Here is a 26,861-nt window from a genome sequence, read left to right on the forward strand (position 1 = left end):
ATATAATTATTGGCCAGTTGGGACAGACCTACCTGGCTCCCCTAAACAGACAACAATCTGCTACCTAGGTAGGAGAATCAGTGCTTCACATGGCCAAGGTCATGGTTTCACCTCCACTCCAGGGAGTTCTAGCAGCTAAGCACAGGGAGGCTTTGTAGACTCTCAGATGCTCCATATCCCTCGGGGATGCTGATGCAGGCTTACCTTCTAGAGCTGAGACACAGTGCAGGCCAATTTAAAGTGAAAAATCCACTTACTACAGATTCACTCTCTCTGCCATTTGCTCCCCATAAATACTTTTTAAAAAAATATATTGATTTTTTTTTTATTGATTTCAGAGAGGAAGGGAGAGGGAAAGAGGGATAGAAACATCAATGATGAGAGAGAATCATTGCCTCCTGCACGCCCTCCACTGGGGATCAAGCCCAAAACCTGGGCATGTGCTGTGATGGGGAATCGAACTGTGACCTCCTGGTTGATAGGTCAACACTCAACCACTGAGCCACACTGCCTGGGCTCCCCATAAGTACTTTACCTTCATATTTTTGACTGTATGTTCTGAATAACAAGCCATGTCAGAGCATGACCTCCTGTGACCATGCCCATCCCTGCGTGGTTTGTGGGGAGCAGTGGCGTCTTCCTAGTGATCTTGCTAGATGCTGGTTTTCATGAATGGGATGCTGCCTTCTTCATTTCCCCAGGGTGAGAGGCGCTCTATTTTCATTCTGAACCTGATTGCACAAGAAGCAGCTCACAGTTACTGGCTCTCCGTCCTCCATTTCCATGGGACTGCCATACAGATGGGGGTAAGGGGAGGCTGATTTACTTTTAGGACTTGAGCCACCACCCCATCTGGCTCTGAGGTTCCTGAGAAGCTTTTGCAGTGTTGTCAGCCACCCAGTCTTTCATTGAGCAAACATGCCCTGAGCAGACACTGTGATGCTGGCCCCAAGGTAGCTGTGGGCATCCCCGCGGCTGACACATTCAGATTCTCCACAGGATCACCCACACATGAAGGTCTTGCTGTTCTGTCCACCCTCCTCCCATTTGTGACTTTAGTAGGAATTGGTGGAGTGTAAAGACAGAAAGGGAAAGAAGTGCTGGGGTGAGGAGTGATGGTCTTCTTTTTAAAATTGTGCAAGCATTTAGGGGAGGCAGATGGGGCTTTCTGTTATCTTTTTCTGGAAATGGCTCTCTCTCTCTCTCTCCTCTGCTTGACTTTCTTAGCTGTGCCTGGACCGAGTCCTACTTTTTACTGCTCTTTCTGGATGGTTGGTTCACTGAGCTAGAATAAATGCTAGGATGGAGAATACTAATTTCGTTTTATTTATGTAAACTGGTGAATCAAAAAAATAAAATCAACTTGTGTATCATGTCTGAGCAAGGAGACAGGGAAGTCCTATTGCATCAGGCAGACAATTAAATGAGTTTGGAAAGTTGTATTTGGTTTGTTGTTGACACAAGCTAAGTCCCTGGGTAGCTGTTAATTTTTCCGGGTGATTCCACCCATTTCCCTGTGGAACGTCAATGAACTACGCAGTATGGAAAAGATAAACTGTACATCTTGGTTCTGACTTCCTTTTTGTTTTGTGGAGTTTCTTTACTATGAAGGGAAGATTTCTTATATTTGGGAGTAGCCTATGTATAACCGAGAAGGTAGAAAGCTCAGGTGGAGAACAGAAAGAGACAAGAATATTTCAAAACTATATCCAATCCATTGATCTAAAAAGGGCTATCTCATTCATCCATTAGCATAGTTAGGTAAACAGAAGGCAGCCTGTCTGATATAATTAAATCAATAGTACCCAGGTATGTTCTTCATATGACTTTATTGTTCTATGGATATTGGTTGGCTTTTCCATTCTGTCTTCTTCTTGAAGGAGGACTTAAGTTTTTTAAAAATATATATATCATAGAATAAAATAAATGAGGTAAACTTTGATCTTACATGATCAAAATATGGGACAAGATGAAATTTAAAAGTGCTTAACAGAATGAAGAATCTAAATGTGAAATCAAGGGCAAATTGCATTAAGGTTGGAGATGATTTAAACACCATATTTTTCTGCTAACAAGTTTTAGGAGTAGCAATCCTACTTGGGTTGATAGGGGTTCTGGAAAGGAAAAATTATGAAATTCTAGAAGAAAAGATAATCCTAGTGCAAATGATTTCTCTAGTCTAGTCCTTGGCTGTGCTCAATCGTGAGTCTGTGGTCAGATGCAGGTCAGATAGTTGGCTGTGATCCAGTGGTCGGCAAACTGCGGCTTGGCAAACCGCGGTTGGTGAGCCACACGCGGCTCTTTGGCCCCTTGAGTGTGACTCTGCCACAAAATACCGGCTCTTCCACAAAATACCAACTTCTGCGCATGGGCCACGAAGTTTCAATCGCACTGGATGTGCGCGCCCGCACGTGGTATTTTGTGGAAGAGCCACGCTCAAGGGGCCAAAGAGCCGCATGTGGCTCGCGAGCCGCGGTTTGCCGACCACGGGTCTAGGCTGAGCTTTCTCACATGTTTGGAGTGTGTCTGGCTCTAGGCTAGAGTACCTTTTCTGGGACAAGTGGCCTCTCCTTTATATGATCAGTCATCATCTAGCAGGCTAGCCAGGGATTTTTCACTTGGTAGCTGGGGATGGGGTGGGGCAATTCCAAGAGCAAAAGCAAGAGTCTGCATGGACTCTTAGAGAGGCCTAGGCTTGGAACTGTTTATTGCCTAATTATTATGATGATGCTCATGGCCAAAAGTTGCAATAGTAGAAAAGGGTATAAGATAAAAAGTAAAAATTGTTCTTCATACCATCAGCTCCAGAGCCAGCCCCAAGAGGTAAGACTATTATCAATTTTTATTGTTCTTCCATAATTTTTTAATTATGTGTGTGTGTATGTGCTTGTATGTGTGTGTGTATAGATCTTTCTGTTTTGTCTTACATAAATGTGATCTTACATGTACACTTTTCACCTAACATATATTTTAGATTTTTTTAAATCAGAATTTTTAGATTGCATCTTTCTTTTGTATTGATGTACCATTTTTAATCTTTTTGTGATGGACTGATGGATTTTTAAGGTAATTCTAGTTTATTTTTAAATTCTTTTTTATTTTGCTTTTTCTCTGACAAACAGTGTCGCACTGAAATAATAATCTTATACATATGTCTTTGCACAGTTATGTTTTGAATGAAAAACAAAAATACATATAGGGCATTATATACAGGACTATTAAAAAATGTTAAAGGGGCTGTAAATAAAAGGTTTTTTTAATCCAAATTTTGACCAAAAATAGTAGCCTGCTTCTCTGGTCTGCTGTGCTCTGACCAGAGAGGAAATGGACTGAGCCAGTGGTCCTGTCAGATATCATTATGACTGAGCCCCACAACAGCTAAAACTAGGAGATGGAGACAGCCTTCTGGAGCTGCCACTTTCCCTGTGGAACAACTCTACATAGTTTGGGTTTGACATTATGGACAAAGATTCAATATAAATTGTACAGTGGTAACTAACTCTGTCATTTTATTTTTATAAATATATTTTTATTGATTTCAGAGAAGAAGGGAGAGGGAGAGAGATAGAAATATCAATGATGAGAGGGAGTCATTGATGGGCTGCCTTTTGCACATCCCTACTGGGGATCAAGCCCACAACCCAGGCATGTGCCCCGACCGGGAATCAAACCAGTGACCTCTTGGTTCCTAGGTCAACGCTCAACTGCTGAGCCACAGCAGTTGGGCCAATTCTGTAATTTTAAAGACACTGCCCATCATGTTATGTAATGGCCCTTTCAACGATGTAGACCATGAACAGAATTCAGATGAGAAGCTGAGATCCTTTGACTCAAGTAATTTCACTTCCAGGAATTTATAATAAGGAAGTAATCTGACAGGGAAAATGAATTGACTCAAAACACACATTTTAGTTTCACACTATTTATGGTACATTATTAGCAAAATATGGGAGAAGACCAAAATATCTAACAAAAGAATAATGTTTAAATAGGTCTAATATGTGTAGGTATTAAAATGATAAATGTCATGACAATTTAGAACCTTGAAATAGAAAAAAAAAAGTTACCTATGCTAAAATTTCAATTATAAAACATATGTGCATATGCATATTTTATAAGGCCTGGAAGAATAAAATATTTGATTTGTTAGATGTTTGAATTCTGCATAGTCTTTTTTAATTTATAAAAATTGTGTTTATTTTATAATATTTTTTGTAAAATGAAAAGTTAATAATCTGCAGGAGTTAATTTGTTGTCTAGAAAGAGTGTGAGCCCTGAACAAAAGTCTGTTTTTGTCAGGGACACTATGGGTTTGACGAGGCTCTCCCTCACTCTTAAGGATGTTGTGTATAATAAGATGACCACGTGCCTCTTTTTGCTGGATCAGTTTCTATTTGAGCCTGTTGTCCCAGTACAATTGTTACCAGTACTTCTTTTCACTATCAGAGTGACTTTGTTTGTATAATAAATTTTATGAACCACTCCCCCCCAGACACACACATTATAAAGGACATGCTAACTATCCTGAAGGAACATGCTAACCATCCTGTTCTACCCCATTTTCTATTATATCCCTGTTTTTTTTAAAGTATATTTTTTATTGACTTCAGAGAGGAAGGGAGAGGGAGAGAGAGATAGAAACATCAATGATGAGAGAGAATCCTTGATCGGCTGCCTCCTGGGGATCAAGCTCGAAATCCAGGCGTATGCCTTTGACTGAAATTGAACCCGGAACCCTTCAGTCCACAGGCCGACCAGCTAGAGCTATTCTATCCCTGTTTTATTATGCATCTGTAGCATACATCATCCTTAGATGATAATTTAGCTTTCTATGGCTTAGAAAGTCTTTTACAGGGCAGTGATTTCACCTTGTACCGAAAGCCAAAGAAGATTATATACGCATCATCAGTGAAAACTTAAAAATATTGTCCATTATGTTATATATGGTAGCCCTTTTAAAGGATCTTATAAAATTTCTGAAAATTTGAAAAAGTTTCTCTCTGCTAATAACTAATCATCTTTCACTGTATTAGATAATAACCAGTTTGTAACTTGATATTCTGGTCTTCCTTTGGCTGCCAAGGGACTCTGAGCTAAGCCAGGCATGTAGTTGCCGCACAAGTCCTTAACCCAGTGTAATAGGGGGTCAGAAGAACTGACTTTTTGAGTTCTGTTTCCCACTTACTACCGAGTTCGTATTTTAGAGCTGTTGTAACAAATTACCCCAAACTTTGTAGCTTATAGTAACACACATCTATTGTCTTACAGTTCTGAAGGCCAGAAGTTTGAAGTCAGTTTCACCGGACCAATCCCTCCAGAGTCTCTAGGGGAGAAGTTATTCCTTGCTGCTTCCAGCTTCTGGAAGCTGCCAGCATTTCTTGGCTTGTGGCCACATCACTGCAATCCTTTCTTTAATAGTCATTTTGCCTCTTTCTCTTCTGTGTCAACTATCCTAACTCTTTCATATAAGGTCACACCCAGATAATTGAGGATAATCCCTTCATCTCAAAATCCATAGTCACACCAGCAAAATCTCTTTTTCCATAAAATGTAACATTTAAGTGTTCAGGGAGTAGGACCTAGATATTTGGGGGGACATTTTTCAGCCTACTATAATCTACTCTCCGGCCCCCAGAGATTCACATCCATCCCTCGTTGAAAATATATTTATCATATCCCAACATCCTCAAAAGTCTTAACCCATTATAGCAACAACTCAAAATTCAAAACCTCAGCTAAATATTATCAGCTCAAAAGTCCCAAATCTTATCATATGAGTCATCTAAAGCAGACATGGGAACACTCTGGGGCAAAATTTCTCTTGTCTTCAAATAAAGCATTTGGTCCAGTGCTTTGCACATAGTAGATGCTCACGGAATTTTAGCCACTATCAGAATTATTCTATACTTTATTGCATTAAGGCGAAAGTAGCACTCCCTAGACCCCACATTGTCTTAGCTGAGAGAAGACAAGGTGTAATATGATGATGATGATGATATCAATATACATAGTAGTAGAAGAAATGATAATAGCAACTCTTACTGAGAGATTATCATGTGCAAGAAGCTTTTCTAAAATGTTTTACATGTGTTTTCTCAATCCTCATGAAACCCCTTTGGGGTGGAAACTACCATTACCCCCATGTTCAATTGAGAAAATTTTTGCAGAGGTAACATAATTAGTAAGTAGTCAAACCATGAACTCCATGCAGCTTAACCAAAAGCAGATTCCCCTGCACATGGGTTCTATGTCCTGTTCCAGTCCTTTTTCTAGTCTTGGCATACATGAGATACAATTAAAAAACTACACTCATTTTACCTTAGGTTTCCATTTTGTGTCACTACAAGGCTATAAGCCATATATACTGTGACTAGTATTCCTAAAATGGGGTTTTTCTTTTTAGTTGTTTATTTTTAAGTATAGACTCTCCCCTTCTCCAAATTTTCATTTTAAAAGCTTGAAACTTTTCAGACATATTGAAAAATTGGTACAATGGACACTTTTGTACTTTCTATTTACCAATTGTTAATCCTTTGCCACTTTTGTCTCTTGTTCCACATATAAATACAGTTTTGTTTTTTGTTAGATGATTTGAAAGTTGCTGTGTCATGACACTTCACCCCAAAATACTTCAGCATGGGCCTCTTGAAAACAAAGCCGCTCTTTCCTACTCATATGATGAAGCCCAAGAAACTTAAATTTGATATAATATGTAACATGCAGTTTGTGCTCAAAATTTTAGCCAATTGTTCCAATAATTAGCTTTTCTGTTTGTTTGTTTGTTTTAATCCAGAAGTTCGCTTGCCTTGCCTTTAGTGGCCGTGTCTTCTTTTATTTCTTTTTATTTTTTTATTTTTTAATCTAGAGCAGCTCTGCAGCCTATTTTTGTTTTCTGTTTATTTCCCTTCAATGACTCTTGAAAAGTACTAGTCACCCTGTAAAATGTCTCAAGCTCTGATTGGTCAGATCACTTACTATTGAAGAGATTCAGGTTAAATATATTTTGGCATGAATGTATATAGGTGCTGTGGGAATCATTTCCCAGTTGATTATGCTTAAGAAGAAGAAATGTTAGGCTCTGGATAAAGAATGATCTGACATTTTAGGAAAACAACTAAATACTGATCCGTAATTGAACATCATCGTTGAATGGTCATTGATTGTTTATGAAGCACATTTCGCATATATTTATTTGATTTTTTTCCTTATAACTATGAGACCTCTTAGGTAGATGTTATTGAGCATAGTCCTAGGGCAACTAACACACGAACGTGTGAGTGACTTGTTAAATTTCTGGAATTTATTCCTCAGAAGTTGGAGGTTGAATCCAGTTTCTTGACCTTGGTTTTGGATCTCAAGTCTGTACCCCTCCCACCCAGTCATGCATACGGTTAAGCAGTATCAATTTTTTAAAAAGTGGTAACAATCACTCATTCTACTCAGAAATGCAACAGAATTCAACATAAGTTAGTGCTTTGTAAAAGCAGCTTTCTGCCTCTGGATCCTGGCAAGTCTTTGGGAGTCTACATTTATGGAGATTCTGTGTTAAGAGTTTGCAGAGCTGACACTATTTTTAATAACATGGGCACTTGTTGGGAAATAATAGAATAGCAGAAAGAAACTGAGATGGATGAGTTCCCACTCAGTCTTCCTATAAACATGGGGCATGTTGAATAATAAATACAGATATTAGCAAAGACCTAGTCTTATCTTTATTCTGTTTAATCCCCACAGAGAGATAGATGGTGGGTCCAAAAAAAGTGATTTTTTTGTTGTTGTTGGTTGTTTTTCCAGTGTGCTCCTGGGTAGGAAGAACTTTTAAGTCCACCCTGGAGATCATGTAGGAAGGAGGCAACTTGCTCATAAGAGTGGTTTTTTTCCTCCCAGTACATTGAGAGTTTGCTTAAATCTTTATTTTATGAAATAGGTTTTAAAAGAGGAAAATCAGTACCTGAACCTAAGATCTGGAACATATAGATTTCATGTTAGTTTGACCGAAGTTGTATATCCCTATAGCTTTTAAGAGATTCTCACAGGGAAAGGGAGTTTTTCCTCCTTTTATTGACTTTCCCAAACTTTGTAGGAGGCTGTCGGCAGAGAGCTAGCTTGGCATTTGAAACTCAGCACTTCTATTTAAAGACTGTATATCAAAAAGTGGCCAGTATAAGAATTACATAAACCAATGAGCATTGAATAGGATTTACTCTGCGGGACTAAGGGGTCCAGGTTCGTCCTTCTCCTCATCACTTGTGCCCATTCAGTGAGTCCCCCTACTGTACTAAAGTAGGACTCATGATGTCCACCATAGGTATCCAACAGGGCTGTTGAAAGGTAAGGAGAGCATATCCATAGACTTGCCCCTCAAGCATCTAATGTAGGCATACCAAAGCCTTTCTGCCTCCCTCCTTCTATCCTTCCCATCTTTTTTTTCAGCACATAATAATTCTCCCAATGTAAAATGCATCCTGGTCCTGGTTCCTCATCTTAGTAGAGTCAGCTGAGAAGGAAAGAGAAAACTACTGTAGTTGAGATGTAAAGAGCTCCGTGGTACATTTTTGACCACACAAGCTTCAGAAGCCAAAGGGCTAAGTTAAGATCTTGCTTCTGTCACTGAGCAGCTAAGACAGTGGGCAGATTGCATAACCTCTCTATGCCTCAGTTTCCTCATCTGTACAAGGGTCATAATTGTGCCCTTCTGGGGCTGTTGTGAGAATTGTGTAAGGAGATATATGTGTATCCAGAATAAAATGCAGCTTCACCTGTTGCCTAACCATTTCTTCAATCTCTATTCTGTGTGAGTGATCATCCTCCTTTAGTCTCTGAGTGAAAATGTCCATCAGTCCCATAATCTTGTGCTTAATCTTAGGTAATAGATTGTCCTACCATTACTTTATCATAAACTCAATTAACTTAAACCAAAGTTCAAATTAAGTATGATCATTTCAATGCCTAGTTCCAGAGATTAACCTGTGCTCTGAATTTCTTTAATGTTCAACTATTTTCCCCTCCTCTTTGTTCCAAACTCAGGGGGAAGGGGAAAGGGCATGTGGCGAGTGGCTTGATTTCTCCTCTCTGCTCTTCCACCCCATCCCTCTCTCAGGCCATTTACATAACTGGGTTTTAGCTGCTTTGCTCAGAGACTCACTGGAAGGTATAGTAGGATGAACCTGGTGCTTCTCTCCCAGGGTTCTTTTATTAACCATCCCCGCCCCCAATTCTCACCCATAGGTCTCCCCTGACCGTTGTAGTGGATATATTTCAGATGGCCCCTTACCCAAAATATAAGCATCTACCCTTCATTTTCTGTTGCTGGGGTCCTTCTGCCCTACCATGGAATCCAAAGGGACAATGAGACAGAACACAAGATACTCTCCATTGGGGATCTCCTTCCTACATCTGGCCATATCTGACCTATAGGAAATAGGATGTCATCCCTTGTCTGACAAAGTCAGGGAGTAAAGGCTCACCCCAGCATTAAAATATCACCCAATCCCACCACTAAACAATGCATCAACATGGTTATTATTTTAGGACATTCTGCCCCGCAGCTCCAGGGGTCATGTAATAACTCCCCTTGGGGAGGTGATAGGGTAGGTAACTCTTGATGCTTTTTACCCTCAAAGTAGGCAAGGAGATGTGGTACACGTATCAGTCAACCTTCACATAGCAACTTGACACCTCACTTTGGATTTCTATATCCACTTAACCAGGAACCAAATCAAAATTTCAATTTTACCATCTTGTTAAATGAGATCATCACGTAATACCTGGCATGCAATAAGTGCCAAATAAATCATTGTTTTATAATGAAATGAGAATGGGTCTTAATTCATTTCCTTTTTTAAATATATTTTTATGGATTTCAGAGAGAAAGAGAGGCATAGAAACATCAATGTGGAGAGAGAATCATTGATCGGCTGCCTCCTGCACGTCCCACACTGGGGATCGAGCCCACAACCCCTGCATGTGCCCTGACTAGGAATCAAACCATGATCTCCTGGTTCGTAGGTAAACACTCCACCACTGAACCACGCCAGCAGGGCTTAATAAATATTTATTAAATTCTTACCGTGGGCAATGTGAGAATATAAAATGGGTAAGACACTGACTTTACCATCTGAAATCTCATGGTCTGATAATAAAACTAAACAGATGTCTTTGAGAAGAAGTGCCATTCATCTTCTCAGCTTTCATGTCATTGATCTATGTTTATTGAGCTCAGGTTTCTATGTCTGGGTAAGGAAGTGTGGGAGACAGGATAAGAATAGAAGGATTGTTATGGACAACAGGGGGTCATTGCTGACCAGCGGGAATCCATGATTAGAGTATTTTTTAGCCTGATATGAGAGGGGACTGGGAACAGGGCAAGACTGTATGCAGGCAGTCCAGAAAGGAGACATGTTTGCTCTCTTTCACAAGAATAAGATGGAGGTTTAAACAGAAAAGAGGCAGTGAAAATATAAAACAGGAGAGATAGAAGGAAGAATAAAAATGAAAAGTTTTAAAAAATCAGGAGGAAAGAACAGGTGATGTATAGCAGAGGAGGCATGTGATGGGGGGGGGGGGGGATGATGCCTCCTGCATGCCCCCTACTGGGGATCGAGTCCACAATCAGGACATGTGCCCCTGCTGAGAATTGAACTGGTGACCTGAATTCCTGAATTGACACTCAACCACTGAGCCACACCTGGCTGGGCCAGTCACAAGGTTTTTTTTTCTCATTAATTTGAATTGTATGTCCTGAATTAAAAGATTCAATTTTGCTTTTTAATCAAATTATTCTGTTTGGTAGCAGAATTGCATGGGATGCAATTGGAAGTAATTGGAGTCTGGTATTTCTCTCTGAATTGTGCTCTTATTATCTCAAAAGAGCTAATGAAAGTTTTGGGATTAGAAGTCCTGAGTGTCCCCTAATGATGAGAAGAAAGAAACAGGAAACAAGACAGGGTTGTTAATCAACCACTGAAAGAACAGTCTTCTCAGGCAATCTGCTAAGGGCAGATTCTTTCCTTCTGGAAACAGTATTTGATGGTTGACACCCAATCCTGGCATTAATTCCTGTAGCTCAGAAACATGGGTGACAGGAAAATGTGAGCAAGGCATGGGTCCGGGGATAACATGGCCCTCTTTCAGGAAAGAGCTCATCCCTGACATCGTATCCAGAAATACAGTAGCTTCCTAATTCCCCCAGATCTATTAGAAGGGGGGGAAGGGATAAGGATAAAGTAGTCTAATGAATTGAGAAGTGCACACAGGGCGTTAGGAAGTAGAAAAGATGCTGTTGAATTTGGCCTGTCCCTTTGGTTGGTCTTGTTCCTTATCAGGACACTGAACCATGCCAGCAGGGCTCAATAAATATTTATTAAATTCTTACCGTGGACAATGTGAGAATATAAAATGCAGTAGGCTGCTGCCGCTATTGTTACCCAAATCAGTTGTAGGTTTCCAGGATTGTCTTTAACTCTGTACTCTGCTGCACAATAACTGATATCAGAAGAATAGCCACTCTTTTGCTCTGAGGCACACATTCCCATGTCTTCCTGTTCCAAGAGCCACTGTTGACTTAACCAGTAATTTAGGGCAATGACAAGATGGTAATCCCTTTGGGAAATAGTATTTCAATATAGTAGAGTGGAGAGGCAGCTCTCCCATCCTCCCTGCTTGGCATGATCTAGACTCGATACTGTTGGCCTTGCTGTCTGCCTCCTGGACATCCAAGGGCTCAGCTCTCTATATCCTGCATCTCTTGTCACTTTGTCCTGGCCGAGGGTGGAAGCTCTACAGTCTGAATCATAGCAACTCAGCATCTATCCAATCCCCAAAACTTTTATTCCCCTTTTATCAAACATCATAGAGAGAAAAGTGAAAATCTTTGTTTGAATCCAACTTCTTTGAATGAAAGGGATACTCTGAATTTGTACTCCTAATAAGAATTCCATCCAGTGTATAGGTGGACCATTTAGGGCATGAAGCATTCCATTTCAAGAGGGATTGCACACTGATGTGGAGAAGTCAAGATTTGCCCTAACCATTTCCTATCTGTGACCATGACCATTGGATTGACCTTTCTGGAGAAACATGAGTAAGTCTAGAGGAGCCTACTAAGAAACAGTTCTATTCTGCTTTTCATCAATTAGCAGCCTGCACTCAGGATTTTTTCCCAAACCATTGTGTTGAGATCTAAAACCAATAGACATTTCATGAGCCAATATTTATGTTAAAAATAATGAAAGTAATTACCATAGGGAAGAAAAAGCACAGCTAGATTCTTTAGTACTTCATTGGTTCATTCATACAATAGATACTTAGCCCTTACTACATGTCAAGCACTAGGCTAGGAGTTGAGAATATATCTAGGATAATAACAGTAACTATAGCTAAAAAGTATTGAGCTCTTAACTACCTATTAGGCATTGTGGATTATCTCCTATAATTCTCAGATCAACCTTGTAATTAGGTGCTTTTTTAATCTTTATGTGAAGATAAGGGAAGTGAGGTTTAAATAACTTGCTCAGCAGCACACTGCTAATAAAGACTATATCTGGAATACAAACCCAGAGTACTTTCTACTTTTTGTTAACTTGTTTCTATGTGAGGCAAAACAAATCCCTGCCTTCATGAAGCTTGTAGTCTAAATTACAGAACACTTTTCTTCAGACAGAGTCTTAATTTGTCTCTGAAGAGATGTGGAGTGTCCTCCAGAAAAGGCTTCCCACCTTTCTGCAAGACTTGATGGAAATTGCTTGATGACATGGACACCCTTTATTTTCTCTAGTCACATTCATTTCTCCCATCTTCTATATCCTTCTCATGTACCACTCCTAGGTCCTTTGCCTTGTTCTGCTGCCCTCTTTCCTAAGTTCTCCCCTCATACCTGTTGATTTTTTCTCTCTCCCATTTAGACAATTACTAGACTCTCTAAATGCCATGCAATGCAATTCTGAAGGAAAACATGAAAGGAAGAGAAAAATTTACTGTAAATGATGTGAGCTATTGATGGATGGCTTAGTAAGCCTAGGGGTCCTTCTTTAGCATTCTCTGGCATTTAAGGGACTTAGGATTCCAAAAGCACATTCGCACTATACTGCTGTGGCCAATCTCATGTTTTCCATGATTAACAACCCAGTTCATTATATTTTCATCTCACATTAATCTTCTCTTCTGTGAGTTTGGTAACATTTGGAGTCATTTCCCTCTGTATTTATCCATCTGGGATCTTTAGAAAAGATAAGTTTGCAGAGAGTCATTTGTTGCTCATGCTGAAAGATGTTGTTGCTCACTGCTGTGAGAGGAATGAATGTTTCTCCCATCCTGAGAGAGAATCCTCTGAAGGCAGGCATGGATTCCCTATACAACGCAGAGGGGCCCCTCAGTTGGAGGTCCATGGGGGTCCTCCATTTGGGATTGAGCTGCAACATAACAGCATCAGAAATCAAAACAAGCAATGTTACTCAGATCTTGATTGTCCTCATGGGACAGATAGATTTGCGGAGAGAGGTGTGGAGATGACAGAGAGAGTTGTGAGAATAATGAGTCACAACAAAGTCTTTGGCTTGAGTCCTTTCTTTACCACCTACATGCTGTTTGACCTTGGGCAAGTCATATAATCTAAGATCCACTCATCTCCTCTACAAACTGGCCCCAAAGATGTCTGTCCTCTCTACAGAAGAGAATAGGTTTGAGGGTTAATTTATATTCTCAAGGGGGAAAAGGTAGACTTACAGTTGTTCATATGCAATACAATAATTAATACATAATAATACAAGAATAAACTCTTGTTTTGCATACTCAACAACTGTAAACCTACTTTTGCCTTACCATGTATTTATGATTGGGAAGGGAAAATAGGCTATTGGGGAATTCATAAAGGCTAGTATTTTTTTTATTTCTCATATTTTAAAAAGGGCTTGGAGGTATGTATCATAGTTGAAAATCTATTGTGGAGGGATATGTTATTTGGAGAATAGAGAGAGAATCCTTTGGAAATTCAGTTAAGGGCATCCTCTAGGAATAATGTAATTTTGGGAGGTCACATGAGAGGCAATTCTTATGGAGATTCTGGGCTGTCAGTCTTTAGCAACAGTTTGTGATGAAGGTTGGGATGCATTTATTCATTTCTTAATTCAAGTAAGATATGTCTGTAGAGAAAATATTCCACATTGGAAATCCATTAAAAAGCCATGACAGATACTGCTACCTATGGCCATTACCTGTGAAATATTATTGTTATTTTTCATTGCTGCCCAAATGCAGGGCTAAATTTCATTCATGCATGTTATTGTAGGAAGGCAGGAAGGTGTAATTAAATTTTACAACTGTAGACATGAATGGTTTCAGGAAAAGAACCAGCAGACATGTAAGAAATCTGGACTGTTGGCTCTAATTCTGCACAACTAAAACAAGGTGACATCATTCGGAAATGTGGTTATTTATTGACAGTTTTCTCCCCCAGCAACTGGAATATGAGCAGGAGACTCCCATTACGCAGATAACTCCCAGTGGTGTTAATGGAAATTACCTGTGTAACCAACCCTCCTGCCCAGATAGAATGCCAGATGCCTGAGAGCACTTTTAATTGCAATGTACCTCCCTTCGCAAAAAAAAGCTAATTGCATCTGCTTCCCTTTCCTTTAGGTATCCAAGCAAGGACAGGAATAATGAAGAGACACATGTGCTAGCGGCAGCCTTTTGAACCACACAAGAAGGAAATCAACGGTGTGGACAGAGCTGGAACCGTTGCCATGCTTGTCTGTTGGAGTAAATGAGGAATGGGCTTGTGATTATGCGGACATTCCAGCATGAATCTGGTAGACCTGTGGTTGACCCGTTCCCTCTCCATGTGTCTCCTCCTACAAAGCTTTGTTCTTATGATACTGTGCTTTCATTCTGCCAGTATGTGTCCCAAGGGCTGTCTTTGTTCTTCCTCTGGGGGTTTGAATGTCACCTGCAGCAATGCAAATCTCAAGGAAATACCTAGAGATCTTCCTCCTGAAACAGTCTTATTGTATCTGGACTCCAATCAGATCACATCTATTCCCAATGAGATTTTTAAGGACCTCCATCAACTAAGAGTTCTCAACCTGTCCAAAAATGGCATTGAGTTTATCGATGAGCATGCCTTCAAAGGAGTAGCTGAAACTTTGCAGACTCTGGACTTGTCTGACAACCGGATTCAAAGTGTGCACAAAAATGCCTTCAATAACCTGAAGGCCAGGGCCAGAATTGCCAACAACCCCTGGCACTGCGACTGTACTCTCCAGCAAGTTCTGAGGAGCATGGCGTCCAATCACGAGACAGCCCACAATGTGATCTGTAAGACTTCCGTGTTGGATGAACATGCCGGGAGACCATTTCTCAATGCTGCCAATGATGCTGACCTTTGTAACCTCCCTAAAAAAACTACCGATTATGCCATGCTGGTTACCATGTTTGGCTGGTTCACCATGGTGATCTCATATGTGGTGTATTACGTGAGGCAAAATCAGGAGGATGCCCGGAGACACCTTGAATACTTGAAATCCCTGCCAAGCAGGCAAAAGAAAGCGGATGAACCCGATGACATTAGCACTGTGGTATAGTGTCCAAACTGACTGGTGTTGAGAAAGAAATTTGTGTGAAATTGCAGTAGAATACGTGGTTTACTTCTCCCACCCATTGTAAACATTTAAAACTTTGTATTTCCATTTCCTTTGAATTATGCCACTGTTGGTCTTTTAATAGACATGACAACACATCAAATGATTTTAGTTTAGGTGATCCACCCCTTAATTGTACCCCCCGTGGTATATTCCCGAGTCAGCTACTATCTGAACATTAGTTAGCTCCATCTCACTATTTAATAATGAAATTTATTTTTTTAATTTAAAACCAAATAAAAGCTTAACTTTGAACCATGGAAAACAGAGTGACTTATTGGTGAAGAAATCAGTATAGTCATTCCATTGCTTTAAAGAGGAACAGAAAACTCTGGTTGAACCTAAAGAACTATCATAATGAAAGATGTGTTATTAAACCCTACTATACACTGGGGAGCCATTGCTGAATTATTTACCAAGTGAAGTATCTGTCAGACTTTAGAATACTGTACTGAGCCTTAGTAAACCCAGGTGGGAATACACATTCTGCAGAGGCTTAATCAATTGGGATGCCTCCAGGTGTTTGTTATCTAAAAGTTGGTATGTTTAGCTATAAAGGTCTTTTTATAGCTAAACACACTACTTCTACTCTATTCTAGAAATGTGGAAAAGAAAAAGACAATATTCTGTCTTCAACGTAACCTTCTGGTGAACAGGGGTATGTGACAAACAGAAATAGCCATGGTAAAAAGGAAGGTCCCAATAATCAGCTGTGTGCAAGCACGGTGCAAGGCATTCTAATACTACTATTATGTCTGTAAGCCTTCACTACAGGATGAAAAAGTGACAACTGTACCCCATTTACATAGGAGGAAACTGTGGGTGAAACAGTTTCAATGACTTGCCCGGTAGAGTATCAGAACCTGAATTTGAACCAAGTCTTCCTCTCTCCAAAGATGGAGGTCTCATTGTGTTCCTACTGGGTTGGTTTAAAGAGATATAAACTACATATTTAAAAATGCACCCATACAGTGGGGCCTTGACTTAACGATTGTCCCAACTAACGAGTTTTTTGAGATACCAGCTGTCTCTCTGCCGATTTTTTGCACTGAGTTGATAGAGTAATTTGAGTTAACGAGCTCCTTAAGAGCTCGGTCTCGGAACGAATTAAACTCGTAAGTCAAGGCCCCACTGTATTAGGTTTAAAAAATGTATATACCTCAGGATATTATGTCCCTGTTCAGTGATATCTGAACAATAGGAGAAAGCTCATTTAGTTCTTGGAGTAGGGAATTGTGTGTGTGTGTGTGCGTGTGTGTGTGTGTGTTTGTTGTTTTGGGGGGGTTGGGGAGATGTTAGGGTGCCATTACAGATAATTCTCAATATTTGGGTGGGATCTCATCAGATGGTGATATAGCCAAGGAAGGCAGAGGAAGCAGAGAGAGCAAAGGGATAAAAGTGTAGGGAGGTATTTGGGATGAAGGAATTTATATAGGGGGAGAAGTGAGAGACAAATTGGAGGCAGACCATAGGGATCTCAGTTCCAGACTCAGGAATAGGAGTAACTGATGGTATTTATGGAACACTTACTATGTACCAGGTACTTTTTTGAGGTTGTCTTAATTAATCCTTACAATTACCCTATGAGATAGTCTTTTGTGAATGAGGAATCAGAGACGTGGGAGTTTACGTAATGAATTCAGTTCCCTAGAGCTTATAGTAAGTAAAGCAGGTAATGAGACCCAATCAGTCAAATCCAGAACCTATGGACCTCTTAACCACTGTACTGTATGTATTACTTTACAGTCGTAGACTTTACTACATAAAGTTGCTGGCTTCCCAGACCTAGAGGTTTGCACACTTCTGAGCTATGGTTGCATTAAAAAAAAAAATTAGAGAGAGAAAAATAGCCCTTTGTGGGGCTTTGGTAAAAAGGAGGTATCCTTTGCCATTTTTACCTACATCACCGTTTCTAATCCATATTAGGTTAGCTTTGGGGCTCCAGGAATCACATTTCTGCCCTTAGAAAGCACTTTCATTTTAGACATATCAATTGACTTTAAAAGTGTTACTGGCATGAACCATGGAGGTCAGACCTGCTGTAGGGCTTTCAGACCAGGCTACATTGGGACAATTCCCTCCTCCCTCTCCACTACCCCCCACTCCCCCACCCCACAAACGCCACTGGTTTTTCATGTCCACCCTAGTCTTTCTAAAAAGTTTAAAGCCTAATCTAGAAGCCTGAGATGTGAAATTCAGGATATGGGCCCCAACACTCCTGCATTCCAGCGAGAAGGAAGCCAGACTGTCTGCTTTGAGGGTTAACTGGATTTGAAGACCTTCAGAGAATTTGGAGCTTTGCTGAAGATTTAACGCCCCCTGGAGGACAACATTATAATATATCTCTGTAAATAAGACCATAGAAAGACGCCTACCTAAATATACCCTTTTTTAATCCCCAAAGAAAGGAAAATCAAGCTCTTGCTAAGATCCCTTTATAATTTTAAATAATTTGTATTTATTTGAGTGGTGAGTCACATTCACTTTAGAAACACTTTCACAAATTACATACACTTTCGTACCTTCTAAATCCGGGGTCCTCAAACTTTTTAAACAGGGGGCCAGTTCACTGTCCCTCAGACTGTTGGAGGGCTGGACTATAGTTTTAAAAAAAACTATGAACAAATTCCTATGCACACTGCACATATCTTATTTTGAAGTAAAAAAACAAAACGGGAACAAATACAATATTTGTATTTGCATGTGGCCCACGGGCCGTAGTTTGAGGACCCCTGTTCTAAATGTTTTAAATAGCAGCTTCTTTGCTCAACCTTCTCCTTTAGCTTCATAACCTCAACCTTTTACATTAAAAAATACCTGGGGATTTTAGCCTTATCATTGACAATATGTTCATCGGTGAAGCAAGGGAAATCATAAAACATTGCAACCGAACTGGAACATTTTTAAGAAAGGGCTAAAAAATTATGTAATGCAAGATTTAACTTTCAGGAACACCCTGGCAAACTGTAATGCACTGATATACAAATTCTGCCAGGTACATGCTGTTCTTTTCATGGCCTCCTCTGATTACCCACAATAATTCTTGTTCTGACATCAACAAGCATAAGGCAGTCTGAGATGTGGGTAGGTTTTCCCTATTGGCTTGAGACGTTCAGTTTATAGAGTAAGTTCGCTCATTTATCTGGCACAGTTAGAGAACGAAAACTCTGCTTAATTAACTCTTCAAGGTACTAGAGACAGGCCAAGTCTTAGAATGTCAGGACTGGAAGAGTCCTAGAGATCATCTCACCCACTGATTTCACAGGTGTTGAAATTGAAACCCTTCAGGCTTGGGGTTTGACACTCATGTCTTCATAGTCCTCCTCCAGCATCCCTCTCAGAGAACCAATTGCCTCTCCCAGTAAACTGTTTCCCACTCTTCAGAGAAACAGAACAGCATAATAATATACACCATGAAAATATCACTGGCTATCAGCAGCTGTTTCTTGAGGATTCAGAAAGCATTTAAGGTTTCTACATTGTCACAGAGCTATAATAAGGAATAGCTATGATTCTAAAAAGCTTCTGATTTTTTCAGATCTGGTGAGAGGATCTGTTTCCCTTTCACAAATAGTGCACGATCTGGTTTTCCAAATGATCTTGGTGCAACTTCCTGGGGAGGAAAAGTTGATTAGCATTTGTTCCCTTGACTAACAACATACACCCTGAGTGGTCAAGTGCAGCCCTGCTGGCAGGGAGGGAGGGAGGGAGTGCAATTAAGCAATGTTCTTCTCCATTTCCAGAGCCCTTTCCCAAAGTGGTATCATTGATTCACCAGGTTGGCTGCGTCTGATCCACGCAAAGCAAACCAGAGGCAAACACATTTACGACACACTTGGAAATGCCCTCCCAGCCTTCTCCCAAAGCCAAAGAGGTGAATCAGAATTCAGGGCAAAGGAAGACCTGAATTCCTCATTCCACATTTGCCCAAACTCGTCACATGGATGGTCCCAAATGTACCAAATGAATAAATGGGTCACATAGACACAGCAAGGAGAACTTCTCAAGGTCCAAGACTTTTCCATTCCAACCCAGAGAAGAGGGGTGACAGTAAAAGGAAATCCACTTCTATGTATGGCTCTAACTTCTTCAACATTGAAAGAACCAAAGCTAGTATGAATCACTTAAGAAGTGTGTGTGTGTGTGTGTGTGTGTGTGTGTGTTCCCCAAGTTCAGTGAAAACCTCATGCTTCTCACTAATGGCAACTGAGTTGATCATGCTTGTTGATAAATCAACTGAGTTGATTATCCTTTGACTGATAAATGCTCTAAATTTTGCTCATTATTTATAAAAAAAAATCAATGCATTTACTTTCTTTCCCTGTGAGTGTCTGGGCATCCAACTGACAAAAATTTTTTAGATCTGACCTTACAAGCTGGGCCCCTAAAGAATACACTAGTTGGGACCAGCATTCTATTTTTTGCTTTGATATTTTATTTATTATTTTCTTCAGAGAAGAGTTTATAAAATGGAGGACGATCTGAAATCTGGCTGTTGGTCTAAAGATGAACAAACCAGCTGTTGGCATTGAATGCTAAGTAGATTTTAATGACCCATAGTGCCCAGCCACGGTGGCTCAGTGATTGAGCAGCGACCTATGAACCAGGAGATCATGGTTCGATTCCCAGTCAAGGCACATGCCTGTGTTGCAGATTCGATCCCCAGTGTGGGGCATACAGGAGGCAGCGGGTCAATGATTCTCTCTCATCACTGATGTTTCGATCTCTCTCTCCCTCTTTGAAATCAATAACAATTTTTAAAAAGGCCTATAGTGAGTCGGATAGGGCCAATCCAGCTTCCTTAGGGTTGCCCACATTCTTCTGGAAGAAAAATACATAAAAGATGCTGGTTGGCCCTCAGGGTCTTTCATCCTCACAGAAGTCTTACCAATTCCCTATCTCTCTGAGGAGCGAGATGCAGTAACAAGAAGAGAATGTGAAATGAGAAACGAAGAACAAAAACTTGGAAAAGTTCTACCCAGAAGCAAGGCTTTGGGGGAACAAGCAGGTCTGACTTAAATTGACATTTTCAGCACTTCACCATTGACGAGCCCTATCTTCACATTGAAACATGAACCGAGGAAGTCCTGTGTATAAATCACAAATAACCTTTTACAAGTGAAAAAGGTTTCACCTTTCCCTAACCAAAGCTATTATTCACTTGGCATCATGTTCCTTCCATCTGTTCCTACCTTCCCTGGTTTTCACAATAGCCCTGCCATGTATACACTATCATTGTTCCCATTTTACAGATGAGAAAACTGAGACCCTGAAAGTATTCTGTCCAAAATCACACAGCTAATGTGCAATAGTGGAGCCAGATCCAACTACCTGCAAAGTCCTTTGTTCCATCTAAGGCACACTTCTTAATCATGTGTCATCCTTTAGTTTTATGAAGTCTCATCTTAAGGCCCTTAGTTTTAAGGCCCAAGATAAAAATGGAGGATAGGGTAAGACATTTGTCTTAATTTGTTCAAGAGAGACATGAGGTTCAAAAGAAAAAGGCAAGCCTTAGCTTATTCAGCCAGTGAGCAGAACCTGGTATTTGGGAACCACAATGGTTCATCCTCTCTTCACACCCATCCCTCTGTGCCCAACCCTGAAATCCCATGTGTACCGACAGTCAACCATGGTCTTGGGAAGGGAAGACATGTATATTGCTCTCAGTCATGAAAATTATGTCCGTTGGTTCCATGGTTGCTCCTGGGATGGTGGTGACAGTGGTATCCAATGCATTGCTTTATGGAAGCCACAGCTACCCTCACTCCTACCAGCCAGATTCTAACTGGCACCTCCTGCATGCATTTGCATGAGGATTTTCTCTGGCCACTTACAAAGAAGGTTGAAGATGCTAGGGAGTTGCCACCCTCTAGGAGCAGCCCTCAGCTGATGACTACTGGGGACGTGATATATAAACAACCTGCTGTTTTGCTCCTGGAAGCATGTATCTATCCCACAATAGAACTCTGCTTTCTCGTGTCACCGAGTTTCCCCAGCCTGATGAAGCTCCACTTGCTCATTATGGTAACGTGTTTGGTGAGGCATGACCAGGTATTTTGAGGGTCTTTCCTTCTTTGTCTCATTTCTACATTACCCTACCAGCATTCCCTTCATCTCCCACATAAACTCTTTGGACTCAAATCCTTGCCTCAGTCTCTACTAATTAGAAGAACTCAAACTAAGATACCTGAGTATACCCTATATCAATGCTTCCCGTGCCTGGATAATGATCTGACAGATTGAGACAGCTTGTGAAAGATTTGGGTACCTATGCCGACCCAGACCTGAACTGTGATCCCTGAAGGTTGGGTTCTGGTCTGTGTTTCCTGTTGGTTCCTCTCTTCTTGGGAGATCTAGGGTGGTCAATCAGTAATCAACAATCAACAGGACAGCCTCTACTGGGAATTTCTTCTCCAACATTGTGCTTGATGAAACTTTCCTGCCTTAAAAAAGTAAACTGGCCTTCACGCCAGCTGCCCAATAAATCCGCAGTGCCAGGCTCAGGCTGCTTGGATTTCAGGAGACTTTTGGAAGATGGCGGCGATATAGGCAGACGCGTCCCAGGTCGTGTCCCGGAGCAAATGGAGTCAGCAGCTGAAACTAGTAACACCCACACCGAATTGGCGAAATTGCTCAGCTGGTGAGACGGTTTGCAGCCGTGAAGAGCACAACTCCCCAGGAAAGCAGATCGAAGCTACAGCAACCTCCAGAGCACCAAACCCTCTGCTGAGGAACAGCAGCTGTATGTGAAGCCTCGCCCCACCAGCCAGAAGAGCCACCTCAGCTGTGAACAGCACACACCAGAGGAGCTGCTGCCAACTGAAGAGCAGCTGCTACCGCAACCGCCCGAAGAGCAACCACAGACCAAGGAGTCACTGCCACCAAGGGAGCAACCACTGAACGACTCAACGTCTAGATATGTCAGTGAGATCAAACATGGGTAGACAAAGAAACCCCCAAAGGAAAGAGAAGGAGGGCTCTCCAGAAAAGCAGCTAAGTAATACAGAGGCATGCAACATGACAGACAAAGAATTCAGAATAAGGGTCCTAGAGTGCATAAACCGGATGGAGGAAAAAATCGACATCCTCTGCAAGAAGCAAGAAGAAACAGATGAAAAAATCGATAACATATGGAAGAAGCTAGAAGAAACAGATGAAAAAATCAACAACTTAAGTAAGACCCAAGAAGAAATGAAGAGTGATATAGCTGCAATGAAAAACTCCATTGAAAGTATCAACAGTAGACTAGGAGAAGCGGAGGACCGAATTAGTGAATTAGAAGACAAGGAAGCAAAACACACCCAAAATGTACTGCAATTGGAGAAAAAAATTAAAACACAGGAGGAGAGCCTAAGGGAGCTTTGGGACAACATGAAACGAAACAACATACGAATAATAGGGGTACCAGAACAACAGAAGGATGAACAAGGATTAGAAAACCTATTAGAAGAAATAATATCAGAAAACTTCCCTGAGGTGGGGAAGAAAAAAGTCACACAAGCCCAGAGAGTCCCAAACAAGGTGAACCCGAAAAGACCCACACCAAGACACATCATAATTACCATGGCAAATGTTCAGGACAAAGAGAGAATCTTACAGGCTGCAAGAGAGAGACGGAAAGTTACATACAAGGGATCGCCCATTAGATTGTCAAATGATTTCTCAACAGAAACACATCAGGCCAGAAAAGAATGGACAGAAATTTACAAAGTGATGCAAAGCAAAGGACTGAATCCAAGAATACTCTATCCAGCAAGGCTATCATTCAAACTTGAAGGGGAAATAAGAAGCTTCACAGACAAAAAAAGGCTAAGGGAGTTTATCACCACCAAGCCAGCAATGCAAGGAATGCTAAAGGGACTGGTATAAAAATAATAAAAAGCTCAGAAAGAAAACAGCCACACACACAAAAACAGAAATGGCTACAAACAAGTACCTTTCAATAATAACTTTAAACGTAAACGGACTAAATGCTCCAAACAAAAGACATCGAGTGGCTGAATGGATAAAAAAACATGACCCATACATCTGCTGTCTACAAGAAACCCACCTCATTAGAAGGGACTCACACAGACTGAAAGTGAAAGGATGGAAAAATATCTTTCAGGCAAATGGAAAGGAAAAGAAAGCTGGGGTAGCAATACTTATATCGGACAAAATAGACCTCAAAGTGAAGGCCATAACAAGAGATAAGGAAGGCCATTTCATAATACTAAAGGGATCAATACAACAAGAAGATATAACTCTGGTAAACATATATGCACCCAATGCAGGAGCACCCAAATTCATAAAAAAACTCCTGGAAGATATCAAAGGAGAGATCGACAACAATACAATCATAGTAGGGGACTTTAATACACCACTGACAGCACTGGATAAGCCCTCTAGACAAACAATCAGCAAAGATACAGCAATCCTAAATGACTCACTAGATCAGGTGGACTTAATAGACATCTTCAGAACACTCCACCCCAAAGCCAGGGAATATACATTCTACTCAAATGCTCATAAGACATATTCAAAAATAGACCATATATTGGGTCACAAGCAAAGTATCCCCAAATTCAAGAAGATTGAAATCATAAAAAGCATCTTCACAGACCACGATGGCATAATATTAGAAATAAACTACAATAAAAACAACCAAAAATACTCAAACACCTGGAAGCTGAATAGCATGCTATTAAATATTGATTGGGTTACCAATGAGATCAAAGAAGAAATTAAAAACATCCTGGAAACTAATGACAATGAAAACACAACAATCCAAAACCTATGGGACACAATGAAAGCAGTCTTGAGAGGGAAGTTTATAGCTCTACAGGCCTATCTCAAAAAACAAGAAAACATGGTAGTAAATCATCTAACTCTACAACTCAAAGAATTAGAAAGAGAGCAACAAGAAAACCCCAGAGTGAGCAGAAGGAAGGAAATAATAAAGATTAGAGCAGAAATAAATGACATAGAGACCAAAAAAACAATATAGAAAATCAATGAAACCAAGAGCTGGTTCTTTGAAAGGATAAACAAGATTGACAAACCTCTAGCCAGACTCACCAAGAAGCAAAGAGAGAGGACCCAAATAAACAAAATCAGAAACGATAGAGGCGAAATAACAACAGACCCCACAGAAATACAAATGATCATTAAAAACTACTATGGACAGCTCTACTCCAACAAACTAGACAACCTGGAGGAAATGGACAAATTCCTAGAAAAATACAACATTCCAAAACTCAATCAGGAAGAATCTAAAAATCTCAACAGGCCAATAACTATGGAAGAAATTGAAGCAGTCATCAAAAAGCTTCCATCAAACAAAAGCCCAGGACCAGACGGCTTCACAGGGGAGTTTTACCAAACATTCAAGGAAGAACTAAAACCTATCCTCCTCAGACTACTACAAAAAATTCAAGAGGAAGGAACACTTCCAGGCTCATTCTATGAAGCCAGCATCACCCTAATACCAAAACCAGGTAAAGACAACACAATGAAAGAGAACTACAGGCCAATATCCCTCATGAACATAGATGCCAAAATCCTCAACAAAATCTTAGCAAATCGGATCCAGCAGTACATCAGAAAGATCATACACCATGACCAAGTAGGATTTATCCCAGGGATGCAAGGATGGTACAATATCCGCAAATCAATCAACGTGATACATCACATAAACAAACTGAAAGAAAAAAACCACATGGTCATATCAATTGATGCAGAAAAAGCATTTGACAAAATTCAACACCCATTTTTGATAAAAACTCTCAGCAAGGTGGGAGTAGAAGGATCATACCTCAACATAATAAAAGCCATATATGACAGGCCCACAGCCAACATCATACTCAATGGGCAAAAGCTAACACCATTTCCCCTAAGAACAGGAACAAGACAGGGATGCCCCCTCTCACCACTCCTGTTCAACATAGTACTGGAAGTGTTAGCCATTGCAATTCGGCAAGAAGAAGAAATAAAAGGCATCCAAATTGGAAAAGAGGAAGTAAAACTGTCCTTATTTGCAGACGACATGATATTATACATACAAAACCCTAGAGACTCCATCCAAAAGCTACTAGACTTAATACATGAATTTGGCAATGTAGCAGGATATAAAATTAACCCCAAGAAATCTGAGGCATTTCTATACACCAGTAGTGAACTTTCAGAAAGAGAGATTATAAAAGCAATCCCGTTTACCATTGCACCAAAAAAATTAAGCTACCTAGGAATCAACTTAACTAAAGAGGTAAAAGACCTCTACTCAGAAAACTACAGGACGTTGAAAAAAGATATAGAGGAAGACATAAACAGATGGAAGAACATACCGTGTTCCTGGATTGGTAGAATCAACATCATTAAAATGTCCATACTACCCAAAGCAATCTATAAATTCAACGCACTTCCCATTAAAATACCAACGGCATACTTCAGAGATCTAGAACGAACTCTCCAAAAATTCATCTGGAATAAAAAAAGACCCCGAATAGCTGCAGCAATCCTGAAAAAGAACAAAGTAGGTGGGATCTCAATACCAGATATCAAGTTGTATTACAAAGCCACTGTTCTCAAAACTGCCTGGTACTGGCACAAGAATAGGCATATAGATCAATGGAATAGAATAGAGAGCCCAGAAATCGGCCCGAACCAATATGCTCAATTAATATTTGACAAAGGAGGCAAGAACATACAATGGAGCCAAGATAGTCTCTTCAATAAATGGTGTTGGGAAAATTGGACAGATATATGCAAGAAAATGAAACTAGACCACCAACTTACACCATACACAAAGATAAACTCAAAATGGATAAAGGACTTAAATGTACGACAGGAAACCATAAAAATTCTAGAAGAATCCAAAGGCAACAAAATCTCAGACATATGCCGAAGCAATTTCTTCACTGACACAGCTCCTAGGGCACTTGAAACTAAAGAGAAAATAAACAAATGGGACTTCATCAAAATAAAAAGCTTCTGCACAGCAAAAGAAACCATCAACAAAACAACAAGAAAACCCACTGTGTGGGAAAACATATTTGCCAATGTCATATCTGATAAGGGCCTAATCTCCAAAATTTATAGGGAACTCATACAACTCAACAAAAGGAAGATAAACAATCCAATCAAAAAGTGGGCAAAGGACCTAAATAGACACCTTTCAAAAGAGGACATTCAGAAAGCCAAGAGACATATGAAAACATGCTCAAAGTCACTAATCATCCGAGAGATGCA

The 26,861-nt window shown here is 40.3% G+C and overlaps 1 protein-coding gene across 1 annotated transcript in view; it reads left to right on the forward strand.

Moving 5' to 3' along the window:
• LRRC3B (leucine rich repeat containing 3B) overlaps positions 1-15,896 on the forward strand; it is a 78,639-nt gene extending 62,743 nt beyond the window's left edge. Inside the window, exon 3 of the mRNA XM_081106225.1 lies at positions 14,635-15,896. Within this exon, the coding sequence (XP_080962351.1) occupies positions 14,799-15,578 (780 nt within the window). The 5' untranslated portion in view covers positions 14,635-14,798 and the 3' untranslated portion in view covers positions 15,579-15,896. The remainder of the gene's footprint in view (positions 1-14,634) is intronic.
• The last annotated feature ends 10,965 nt before the right edge of the window (positions 15,897-26,861 follow it).

This window comes from Myotis nattereri (genome assembly GCF_964212035.1).
Source record: "Myotis nattereri genome assembly, chromosome: 14".
Taxonomy (NCBI): domain Eukaryota; kingdom Metazoa; phylum Chordata; class Mammalia; order Chiroptera; family Vespertilionidae; genus Myotis; species Myotis nattereri.